At 32.6% G+C, this 13,794-nt stretch overlaps 1 protein-coding gene across 10 annotated transcripts in view; it reads right to left on the bottom strand.

Annotated features, from left to right (window-relative positions):
- Positions 1-13,794, bottom strand: part of st18 (ST18 C2H2C-type zinc finger transcription factor) — a 132,670-nt gene that overhangs the window by 12,547 nt on the left and 106,329 nt on the right. For all 10 annotated transcript variants that reach the window (XM_073941004.1, XM_073941006.1, XM_073941009.1 and 7 more), the window contains 6 exons: positions 9,421-9,666; positions 4,680-4,786; positions 4,487-4,549; positions 4,323-4,391; positions 2,215-2,277; positions 1,718-1,798 (listed from right to left, as the gene is read on the bottom strand). In XM_073941004.1, the coding sequence (XP_073797105.1) occupies positions 1,718-1,798; positions 2,215-2,277; positions 4,323-4,391; positions 4,487-4,549; positions 4,680-4,786; positions 9,421-9,666 (629 nt within the window). The remainder of the gene's footprint in view (positions 1-1,717; positions 1,799-2,214; positions 2,278-4,322; positions 4,392-4,486; positions 4,550-4,679; positions 4,787-9,420; positions 9,667-13,794) is intronic.

Genomic DNA, 13,794 nt, shown 5'->3' with positions numbered 1-13,794 from the left:
CTAGTTAATAATTACAAATTCTCAAAAGACATCAGCAAGTCAGCATTTCAGAGTGAAGAAAGGTATTTCTATGATTACAATTTTTTTATTAATATCAGTATAATTTTATGCTCTATTATAGTCCATTAATATTTTTTTCCTTCCATCAAATCATCAATAAAAATACAATCATCAGGAGGTCCAACTAAATATTTATTTATTTATTTATTTATTTATTTATTTATTTATTTATTTATTTATTTATTTATTTATTCATTTAAACATTCATTTATTTAATTTATTCATTCATTTATTCATTTATTTATAAATAAAATAAAAATACTCAAACATATATATATATATATATATATATATATATATATATATATATATATATATATATATATATATATATATATATATATATATATAATAAGCATTAAAATATACATTTATTTCAGTATTTCACACACACATATATATATTTTTTTCCTTCCATCAAATCATCTATAAAGCACGATCATCAGGAGGTCCAACTAATTGTTTTTTTTCATTTATTTATTTATTTGTTTTATTTTATTCATTAATTTATTTTTTTCATTTATTTATTTCTAAATAAAATACAATATTCAAATACATATATAAAATAAGCATTAAACCATTCATTTATTTCATATATAAGTAAACATTTTTTCAATTTATTTATTTATTTAAAAAAAAAAAAAAAAAAAAAAATATATATATATATATATATATATATATATATATATATATATATATATATATATATATATATATATATATATATATATATATATATATATATTTGGAAAATAAGCATTAAAATATTAATTTATTTCAGTATTTCACATATTTTTTTCCTTCCATCAAATAATCATTAAAAATATAATCATCAGGTCTAACTAAACATTTTTTTTCCATTTATTTATTCATTAATTTAATTATTTATTGATTTATTTCATTCATTCATTTTCATCAAATTCTCCATAAAAATACAATAATGAGGAGGTCCAACTAAATATTTATTCATTCGTTCATTCATGCATTCATTTATTCATTCGTTCGTTCATTATTCATTTATTCATTTAATTCATTCATTTATTTTTTAGTTCATTTATTCATTTATTTTAGTTATTTATTCATTTATTTATTTTAATAATTCATTCATTCATTCATTTATTCATTTTTAAATAAACAGAAAATAAAATATAAAAATATATATAAAATAAGCATATATATAAAATTATTTTATAATTAAAATATTTATTTGTTTCAACAATTCACATATATTTTTTTCTCCAAAAGTAGGATCATTAACAACAAAAAAATTTTTGTCTCCTACTAAATTTATTTAAAATTTAAAAATGGGACACAGCTAACAATTTTTGTATTTTTATTTTAATATTTTTTCATTCGTTAATAATATAACATCCCTCAACGCCATATTTGATTCATGTCAGGTTAATTATATTTGATCATGAATGCATTTAACAGTAATTTCCAAACGTATCTAACTCTTTGCGTCTTAAATGCTTCACATAAATATAGGTAACATTAATTCAAAAACAAACTGTAGCCTTTTAATGTAGAATAAAACCAGATTTTTGTTCACTTACTGTTTTAGTAAACACATTTAGTACAGTAAAGAGTACAGATTTGTCTTAAACGTGAAGAAAAGCAGCATGCATTAGTTGTCATTGTTTTGCAGGTGTCTTACTTTATCTCTGGCTCTTCTTTGTCCTCTTTGCTTGGCGTGAGCTTCAAGCTTCCTTTCCTGGCACGAGGGCAGCCTGACAGACTGGAAGAGAACATGACATATGTGACGAACCCTTCAGAAGTTCAAGCGTGCAGACGCGTGTGTAGGCAAGATACGGACGCCGCGTTTCCTGCGTGATGTTTCAGGCTCTGACACCTGTCGTGTTGCCATTGAACAGGGGTCATTACCTCAACAGCCGTGAAATGCCACAAAGTATTTATTCTCCGCCGATTACCCGGTTTTAAATGCAAATCGTTTAACCCACTGAGTGCCTTTTGGATAGCCAATCTATTACGGCATAGCATCGAGAACGACAAAACACTGATGCATTATGCTACAGTGTAAGGAAAAAGCATGACCGTTTATGTCATGCAGAGACATCAAAAATGTCACTACTACATGTTCATCTTTAAAGAGATTTATTTTAAAGAGATTTCTTCTTGTCTAATGAGACTCACCTCCTATGAGATGCATAGTTTCCTGTCACATGACCCGAGCCGTCACAGCCAGGAGTCGGGCACCTTTTAAAAGAAACAGAAATGTATGATATAAATATATAATGTACAGTTGAAGTCAGAATGATTAGCCCCCCTGTTTATTTTTCCCTCAATTTCTGTTTAAAGGAGAGAAGATTTGTTTAACAAATTTCTAAACATAATAGTTTTATTATCTCATCTCTAATAACTGATTTATTTTATCTTTGCCATGATGACAGTTATTAATGTTTTACTATATATTTTTAAGACACTTCTATACAGCTTAAAGTGACATTTAAAGGCTTAACTAGGTTAATTAGGTTAACTAGGCAGGTTAGAGTAATTAGGCAAGTTATTGTATAACAATGGTTTGTTCTGTAGACAGTCTGAAATAAATTAGCTTAAAGGGGCTAATAATTTTGACCTTAAAATGGTGTTTAAAAAATTAAATACTGCTTTTATTTAAGCCGAAATAAATCAAATAAGACTTTCTCCAGAAGAAAAAAATATTATCAGACATACTGTGAAAATGTCCTTGCTCTGTTAAACACAATTTGGGAAATATTTAAAAAAGAAAAAAAATCAAAGGGGGGCTAATAATTCTGACTTCAACTGTATGTAAAAAATTCTACTAATAAAAGTTCATATTGTTTTTACAAAATATGTTATGAAGTAATAGTGTGAAATGTAAACATGGAAGAATATTTAAACATATAACATGATAATAACATGGACAGTAACATAAATATAATTTTTATGAACAGATTATAATTATATGAAAGTAGTAACTACATTTACATGACAATTATAATATTAATTATAATATATTATTATATTTAATATTTTTTTTTTATATTTAATTACATTATTTACATAAAATAAATAAGTATTCGACACAACACTATTTTTCTCAGAAAACATATTTCTAAAGGTGCCGTTGACCTAAAATGTTCCCCGGATGTTGGTAACAACCAACGAAATCCACATATGCAAAGAAAACAAATCTAATTAGTTTCCAAATGAAGTAACAGAATGAGATGACACAGGAGAAAAATATTGAACACATGAAGAAAGGGAGGTGTAGAAAGGCAGTGAAAGCCCAGACAGCAGCTGAAATCTCTGAGTAGTTATTCAGCAACCCTCTGCTCTTCACCATTGTAAATGAATATTTGCTGCTTCAGTTCAACATCTACTTTAGGATGATGAAGATGAAACCAGGGTGGACATTTCAGCAATACAATGATCCAAAACACAGCCAAGGAAACTCCCAAATACTTTCAGAGAAAGAAAATCAAGCTGTAGAATGGCCCAGCCACTCACCTGACTTGAATCCAATAGAAAATACAAAATAAAGATCAGATTTGATAGACGAGACCCACAGAACCATCCAGATTTTCACACTCTGTTGAAGTCAGACCTGAGCACTGCATGTGACTTCAATGTCCACATGAGAGGCGCCTTTGAGCTGCCATCACCACAAAAGTCTTTTATATAAAGTATTAAATACATTTCAGTAGTTCACTTTCTCTTTGTGTCATTACACTGTTATTACACAGAACTCATTTTTCAGATTGCTTTGTTTTACATTTATGTTTGTATTCTTTTTACCAAAATCTGGTTCAATTCCATGTCAACAGCTCCTTTACAAATAGTATTGCCAGGAAAAAGCATGACATGTTCAATACTTATTTTCCCCGCTGTACTCAAACACTTTAGCCTGAGTATCAATTCCATTAACTAGAGACGTTTTACCTGCCTATTATTAAGATATTGGGCGTTTATTAGTACTTATACTAAATATTAATAAAAATTAAAATAATAACAAATAATACTTTATAAGTCATATATTTAAAATTTAAATATTTTGTATGATATTATTATGCATAATCCTACCCAATACCTACACCTAACTACTACCTTAATAATTATTAGTAAGCTGAATATTTTTAGAAAGGTTTATTGAGACAAAAGTCATAGTTAACGGTTTGTTAATAGCCAGAACTGTACCTTAAAAATAAAGTGTGACCAATTTTTTCCATTAAACAATTATTGTACATGTTTACTGGATTATAACTATAGCAAATTCTTACTTTAGCTCTTGAGAATTAGCAGCCATTAGTGATTTCAGCGTCTTATCAGCCAACGGGCAACCGGATACACTAAAAGAAAACAGAAGACATAATGTCAGATTAATGTAATAATGCAAAAATCTTTTTTAATATAATTCTGGGTGTCGATTGGCAGGGCTTCTCACCTTCTGTGTGACGCATAATTTCCTGTCACATGACCACTGCCATCACAACCTGGTGTTGGACAACTATGAAGACAAAAAAGAAAGGTGATGAACACTTGCAGGTGCACAGAGCCTAGATTTATTTGTCGACAAATGCTTTTATTATTAATATAACATGCTAACATGTGACCAAGATCAAACAGAATGGCATTACCTCATCAGCTCTTTCTTGGCATCTCTTATGAGCATCTTGTTTTTTGCCATGTTCATGTCGCCATTGTAGACTTTATCTTCAAGAGACGCCTTCTCCAACTGATCCATCTACAAGACAACAGACAGTAAAAAACGTCAATGCTTTTTTTTAAAGAAACACTACCTGACAAAAGTCTTGTCGTAGTCTTGTCAATCCCAGTTGTAAAAACAACAAATAATAACTTGACTTCTAGTTGATCAATTGGAAAAGTGTCAGAAGGTAAATTTCATCAGTTGAGCTGCATCCAAATCACCACAGATACAGCAGAAGACCAACTGGAACTAGCATGGACTCAAGCTTCTCATAGAAATCAGTCAAGTTTGGTGCAGGAAAAATCATGGTTTGGGGTTACATTCAGTATGGTGGTGTGCGAGAGATCTGCAGAGTGGATGGCAACATCAACAGCCTGAGATATCAAGCATTTGTGCTGCCCATTACATTACAAACCACAGGAGAGGGCAAATTCTTCAGCAGGATAGCGCTCCTTCTCATACTTCAGCCTCCAAATCAAAGTTCCAGAAAGCAAAGAAGGCCAAGGTGCTCCAGGATTGGCCAGCTTAGTCACCAGATATGAACATTATTGAACATGTCTGGGTTAAGATGAAGGAGGAGGCATTGAAGAAGAATACAAAGACTCTTTATGAACTCTGGGAGTCCTGCAGGAACGCTTTCTTTGTCATTCCAGATGACTTTATTAATGAGTGATTTGAGTCATTGCAGAGATGTATGGATGCAGTCATCCAAGCTCATGGGAGTCACACACATTATTCACTCTCTTTCCACTGCTCCATGACTTTATATTCTATATTGTACATTATTTCTGTGAAGTGGCAAGACTTTTATCTAAGCAAAGTCAGACCTTGAAAAAAATCAAGGCATTTATTTTGGTAAAATGTGCATAATATAGAGGCCTTTGCCCTTTATATAAGGCACTTCTGATACCAAATGATCAACTAGAAGTCAAGTTATTACTTCTTAAAACTTAGATAGACGATTAGATTTTTTTTCAGTTAGTGCAAGTCATGAAGATCACATAAAGGTCTACTGAAATTCCTTAAAATGCCCAGCTTTGTTGACATAATTTAAACTGAAATTAAAACTGATATAATAAAATATAATAAAATATAGTAAAAATAAATGTAAGGTAATTCTTTTAAAAATGTCCTGCCATTATCAGCACACATGGAATCTTGGGATCTTCGAGGTCACAAAGGATTCACCAGGTATCCTACCTGGGAAATGATGGATGCATTGAGCCTGCATTTGAAGGAGCCTTCAATTTTTTTTTATTTTTTTTTATTTTGATATGAGACAGCCTTTGTTGTCCCACAATGATGCAGTGCCCTTCGAATGCATCCTTTGGAGCAGGCATGTCCAAACTCTGTCCTGGAAGGCAGGTGTCCTGCAAAGTTTAGTTCCAACCCTTATTAGACACACCTGGGCTAGCTAATCAAGATCTTCCTAGGCTTTCTAGAAACATCCTTGGAGGTGTGTTGAGGCCATAGATAAATACATTAGATGTTGCCTACCCTGTAGTCGTCTATTGGAAGGAATGCGTCAATAGCGCCGCCATTTTTGTACAGGGTACCTTTGAAATGAATGCCGGACCAAGCTGCAGTGAAGGACTGTGGCCATCCAGAGCCAGAGATATACACATAAACAAGTTTATCTCTGATCGGGAGTTTTCCTGGAGTTCAGTATGCAATTTTTTTTTAAATTACGAAAATTACAATTTACTTCACTTTTCTACATTGATTGATAAGTGACTGCACGGACAGTCCTGACAAAAAGCTTGTGTTTGTGTGCATGGAAATGTACTATCCAACCTCCCTGTTAAATTTGATCTAATCATGTCCTGAAACACACCTCCTCTCCTGCTTTCACTTCTCATACCAACGGAAGGAGTGATTAGTTTGTGAATGAGTCTCCGTTATGAACGACTCCTTCACTTAGCTGACAATAATACAAGTTTCTGGCACCGCAGCATCTCGTTGTAATATTTCTTTTGCATTGTTTGTTGATTTTATTCAACAAAGCTAGCATAAGCCGTTGTATTAGCGCGAGTTGGGGCTACACTGCCTTATGGTGAATGCAGTAAGTGACTATTATCAATAACGCTACTTGTTTAGCACACAAGTTTATAACATACAAAAACGTAAAAACGAAATCTTACCTATAAAATGTTCTGCCTTTACGCTTTGTTTTCTTTGTTTGCTCGTTACTACACCCATACACAACGCTAAAGTCCAGCATCTTCACGTCCCTGCTGAAAAAAACAGCTTAAACCAGCCTAGGCTGGTTGGCTGGTTTTAGCTAGTCGACCAGGCTGGTTTTAGAGGGGTTTTGGCCATTTGCAGGCTGGTTTCCAGCCATTTCCAGCCTGGTCTAAGCTGGTCTCCCACCCTGACCAGCTAAAACCAGCTTGACCAGCCTAGCCAGGCTGGGAGCCCAGCCAAAACTAGCTATGTCCAGCTTAAACCAGGCTGGTCAAGCTGGTTTTAGCTGGTCATTTTCCAGCCTAACCAGCTAAGACCAGGCTGGAAATGGCTGTAAACCAGCCTGGAAATGGCCAAAAACCTCTCTAAAACCAGGCTGGTCAACCAGCTAAAACCAGCCAACCAGCCTAAGCTGGTTTAAGCTAGATTTTTCAGCAGGGGTAGCAACACTGTCTTAGTGCGGTTGAATGACATTTGTCCTGGGAGCCCTGTACAAATGTGGCGGCGCTACTGACGCATGCTCGGGGTCTCTATGTGATATCTAGTGTATATATCTATGTGTTAAGGAGCTAAAATCTGCAGGACACCAGCCCTCCAGGACTGAGTTTGGTCACCCCTGCTTTGGAGGATGCAGCCTCTGAAATGAGACACAACTACTGTTTTGGAACACTTTCGTTTATAGACAACCTTAAGACTAATATATTGATACTAACACACACACATGCACACACACAACTACACTTCTGATTTCAGTGGGACTTTAAAAAAGTAATTCTGTAAGCCCATTCACAGTAATAGTGTGTGAGAGGTTTGATGCTGCTTAAGTGTACTTACTAAAACGTATATCCATTTAAACTGGCCTATAATCCCTCGTAGTATTTATGATGTGAGAGCTGGGTGTAAAACCTTTGGATTTACTTACTCTTTTTTTTTTTATAAGGTAAGTATCTTTGAGCACCAGATGTCAGATGGAGAATCAGACAAATATATAACAGTCTGGGTTTGTTCTTTGACTCCTGAGAGGATGAAAAATTGACGGCTTTTCAAGAACATTCTCCTGCAATTTGTTTTCAATTTAGTTTTTCGTGTCTGAGCACATCGCAGGAGACTGCGTGTCTGAGGTTGTGGCTCACTGAACAAGATCATGTAGACGAATACACACAATGTGAAGGGTTTTATGTTGAATTTGTTCTTCACGGAGGGCATGTTAAAGGTGCGGTATGTACGTTTTTGACTCTTCTAAAGCACAAAATACCATGCAGATATTTAAGAAACATGCTAAGTGAACGATCTTGTTTATCTGAAAAACGAAGCTGAAGTCAGATATTCTGACTTTATATTTAGATGTTCTGACTAGTCTCTGTTTTGTTTTTTTTAACCCGCCCACTGCCACTTTAGCCAATAATATTTCAGCACCCCAGGCTGCCTTGGTGGAGAACAGAGTATTTGATCCAATCAGTCATAATGGTTCTCGTACGACCGAAAAGCTCCTTTAAATAACTTCCGATTCAGTTGCTGAGAGAAATGACTAGGAATAATAAACAGCAGAAAACGGTCAAACTACTTGCTCTACAAACAAGTGTTTGCATGACTATACAGACAAAATAAAATAATATAATAAGAAAATATCAGTTTGCAACATGAAGCAGCAAAACGAGCTGTTTTTAACGTCTAAAATTAATGGAAGTGAATGAGATCGAAAGTCTCAAGCTAAAAAGATTCAAATGGCTGCGCTCACTTGAACACGTAGAATAAGATGAGTAGCACTTGTCTTTGGATTGTGGGGAAAATCAGAGAACCAGGAGGAAACCCACACCAACACGGGGAGAACGTGCAAACTCTACACACTCTACACTCTACAATTGCCAACTGGCCCAGCCGGGACTCGAACCAGTGACCTTCTTACTGTGAGGCGACAGTGCTAATCATTGAGCCACCGTGCCGCCTACTGATATTATACTATATATAGATATATATATAGTTGAAGTCAGAATTATTAGCCCCCTTTGAATATTTTTTTCTTTTTTAAATATTTCTCAAATGATGTTTAACAGAGCAAGGAAATGTTCACAGTATGTCTGATAATGTTTTTTCTTCTGGAGAAAGCCTTATTTGATTTATTTCGGCTAGAATAAAAGCAGTTTTTAATTTTTTAAACACCATTTTAAGGACAAAACTATTATCCCCATTAAGATTTTTTTTTCAGATTTTCTGATTCTATTTTTTTTACTTTAAACAAAATAAACATAAAGTAAAAAAAATTTGAATCATTTTATTTTAGTCAGTTGCCAAATCATTTTTTCAAAGCATGTTTAGCTTAACCTGATGTGCAATCTGATGTTACCTTATAATAGCTCAAAGTAAAAACTAAAAAAAAGTTTCATGTTTTTTTCTAATAGACGTTTAATTAGCTGAACAGCATCAGTCTAACGTTGAACTAAAGTACACTGTATTGAACTGTACTCCTCGTCTTGTCAATGGCTGACCTCTTTGTCGTGTTGTGCAGGTGTTTTGCTGTAGTTGAGCGGTGTGTCCCAGGCGTCCTGTTCATAGAGGACTCTGTAAATGGCTGGTGAGATCTGGAGACCCGCTGTTTTGGCCAGTGAAGGCTCAGCTGGACTGAAGAGAGCGTCTCCTAAAGCCGGCATAACTGGAGAATCTCCGGCCTTTTCTCTTTTCTTCTTCATGCTTAAATCCAGCGTCCCGTTCTCGTCCACCTCGATGAGTGAGTCCTGAGGATACAAACACACTGCTAATCAAGTCACATTGAGCTTTATTGTGATTTACTATATGTCAGAATTATAAGTCCTGTGTTTTTTTTTATATTCCTCAAATGATGTTTAACAGAGCAAGGAATTTTTCACAGTATTTCCTATAATATTTTTTCCTCTGGAGAAAGTCTTATTTGTTTTATTTCAGCTAGAATAAAAGCAGTTTTTATTAAAAGTATATAATAATATTAGCCCTCTTAAGCAGTATTTGTTTTTGACTGTCAATGAAATGATCGGGGGGAAAAAGCTTCTGATTATTAAAGACTTATATTTATGTTGTTTAAGTATCACTGAGATACTACTGTAAAGAGAAAAAGCAAAAATAAAGCAAATCGACCAATTATATTTTTAAAGGATCGTGCGACACTAAAAACCTGAGTAACGATTCTACAAATTAAGCATTGGATTAATTTTGGATCTTTAAAAATTCATTATAATTTTAGTTAAAAAGTTTAGTATTTTTGTTGTTGCATTTTTGTCATTTTATTTAGTTTTTATTTATTCACTATTATTTTAGTTTAAGTTATAGTTATTTTAGTAAATCAAATAAAAAAAATAAATAAATAAAATAAGTTAGTTTAGGTTTAGTTATTTTAGTAAATCAGATAAAATAAAACAAAACAAAACAAAATATAATTTAAAGGATCGTGTGACACTAAAGACGCAAGTAACGATACTACCAAATTAAGCATTGATTAATTTTGTTTAGTATTGTTATTGCATGCTTGTCATTTTAATTAGTTTAATTTATTTATTATTATTTTACTTTAGTTTAGTTTTAGTTATTTCAGTAAATCAGCACAAAACAAACAAAATGAATAAATAAAATAAAATAAAATAAAATGTGTTTAGCAAATCGACAAGATTAAAATAAAGCAAATCGACCAATTATAATTCTAAAATGATAATTTTCGAAGGATCGTGACACTGAAGACTAAAGTAAAGATACTCTAAGTTTAGCATTGAATCACAGGAAAAGAATGTTTTTAATATATTCAAATAAAATATGCTTTAATAATATTTAATATTAATATATTTTATATAAAATGTATTTGCAAATGGCGAGGCAGTGGCGCAGTAGGTAGTGCTTTTGCCTCACAGCAAGAAGGTTGCTGGGTCGCTGGTTCAAACCTTGGCTCAGTTGGCGTTTCTGTGTGGAGTTTGCATGTTCTGCCTGCCTTCTCGTGGGTTTCCTCCTGGTGATCCGGTTTCCCCCACAGTCCAAAGACATGCGGTACAGGTGAATTGAGTAGGCTAATTGTCCGTAGTGTATGAGTGTGTGTGTGAATTTGTGTGTGGATGTTTCCCAGAGATGGGTTGCGGCTGGAAGGGCATCCGCTGCGTAAAAACTTGCTGGATAAGTTGGCGGTTCATTCCGCTGTGGCGACCCCGGATTAATAAAGGGACTAAGCCGACAAGAAAATGAATGAATGAATGAATGAATTTGCAAATTACTCTTTACTGTAATTTTACCATTTTTTCTAAATCTTAACAGATTTAATTTGCTTTAACAATATTATATATCAATATTATATAAACAATATTAATATCATTCATTTATTCAATTTCTTTCTACTTAGTCTCTATTTCAGAGGTCGCCACAGCGGAATGAATCGCCAACTATTCCAGCATATGTTTTATGCAGTGGATGTCCTTCCAGCCACAACCCAGTATTCTGAAACACCCATACACTCACACACACTGCAGCCAATTTAGCTGATTCAATTCAATAGTGCATGTCTTTGGACTGTGGGTGAAACCGGAGCACCCAGAGGAATCCCACACCAACATGGGGAGAGCATGCAAACTCCACACAGAAATGCCAACTGGCCCAGCCGGGACTCGAACCAGTGACCTTCTTGTTGTGAGGAGACAGTGCTAACCACTTAACCACCGTGTCAATACATAATACCACTTCCCATTAAATGTGATTGAGCTTTCTAAATACTGCACGCAGACATGAATCAAGAGTTATTAATATATTTCGTTTTCTGGTTTCTACAGCCAGGTCACAATCACAAGAGGTGGAGTTGACAAGCTCTGCGTTACTAAATGCAACTTATATCCCAACAGATGTGCCGCTGTGTCGGTCTGTAGAGTTTTAATGCAACTCATCAACGGCTTCAAAAACGCGTCACGCCAATTATTCCAAACACATTTGGAGCGGGTAGTAAACAAAGGAGAGCTTATCAGGAACTAATCACGATCATTTAGATTACAAATCCAAACACGGCACTCTCTCTAACCAGCTCAAACCGACCGCCGGCGCACCTATCCAGTTCTTATCTCTGCGTTGTTTTTTCTCATCCGATGACATTTTCCAGAAACAAGTGAGGTGACATCTTTCTCCCACACTTCCACTGAACGCTGCAAGACGATAAGCCGTATTCTTAGTAAAAACACACACACACACACACACACACACAAGCGACTTGGCACAAACAGGGAAATGAAGATACTTAACATGCATAAAGATATGAGCAGATGACAGATCGACTAACACTGTTTTATTCATCCGCTCAGTTTGTACAGTATACCTGCTCTCTGCCCACTGAACGGCCTGTGCGTGTGTGTGTAGGTGTGTGAAGCGCTCAACGATACACACTTCTGCCACTTTCACTTCTTCAGCTTTATCTTATCTAAGAGGAAGACCTGTTTTGATTTATACCACTCATTTTAATTAATCCAGTAGCTTCAGTTTTGTGTTTGTTGGTGACTTATACAGCATTTAGAGTCCTGTATTGTTGTTTTAACGTTAATAAATATAAAATTACACTGATTAACAGTGACAGATATTTTTTGAGGGTATATATATATATATTTATATTATACATTTTATATAATTAATTACCATATAATTAATCTTTATAGGGCATATAGGAAGAGTTCAGATGCAAAAACTATTAAATGCCATCTAAAATTCCAGTCAAACATTAATATTTTTCTCAGCCTCCTTTGTTTATGTTGATTTATTTTAATTTAAAGACTTAAGTAAAATTACTGAACCTACACATAGGAGCCTGATAAAAATGTTCATTTTACAAGAACATTTCAGATGGCATTTAGAAGTTTTTGCATCCGAACTCTTCATATATATATATATATATATATATATATATATATATATATATATATATATATATATATATATATATATATTTAAGTGTTTATTATTAAAAAAAAAATTAATTTATTATATATTTAATTTTTTGGGGTATATATATATATATATATATATATATATATATATATATATATATATATATATATATATATATATATATATATATATATATATATATATATATATATATATATATATACACCCCAAAAAAATTAATATATAATAAATTAATTAAATACAATTAAATATTTATATAATATTCATCTTATATTTTATATAAATTTATCATATATTTAACCTTTTTTGAGATTATATATATATATATATATATATATATATATATATATATATATATATATATATATATATATATATATATATATATATATATATATATTTTATATATACAATTAAATATATATTACATTTGTTTAGGGTACATATATAATTAATTATTTTTAGAATGTTCATTATATATTGTATATAATTTAATAATGTTCAACTTATTTTATTTTGTTTAAATTCAACCCAAATAAATTGTTTGCAAATAGTTACCTTAAAAAGAACTAAGTAAATCCAATAGTATTATATAGTAATATTTTAGTGTATATATGAGTAATTATATTAATTATATGTTAATTATATACTTTTAATAATTTGTAGAAACAAGATAATTTATTTATTTTTGCATTTTCCACCACCAACATGCAGTTTTTGACTTACGTTTTGACAATGCTTTCTATTGCTTTGTCATTTTTATATGCATATAATTACTTTGTTTTTCTAAGATATAAAATATCTTTATAAAAGGTAAACACAATACCACAAGTTGTAAAACCATTTTAAAAGTTGTGGTATTAATACCACAAGTTTAATACCACCGGATTAATAAAGGGACTAAGCCGACAAGAAAATGAATGAATGAATGAATGAATAAAGCAAGAGAAGGCGGCACAGTGGCTCAG

This window comes from Danio rerio, chromosome 24, assembly GCF_049306965.1.
Source record: "Danio rerio strain Tuebingen ecotype United States chromosome 24, GRCz12tu, whole genome shotgun sequence".
Lineage (NCBI taxonomy): Eukaryota > Metazoa > Chordata > Actinopteri > Cypriniformes > Danionidae > Danio > Danio rerio.
This window is presented reverse-complemented; position numbering and strand designations above follow the sequence as displayed.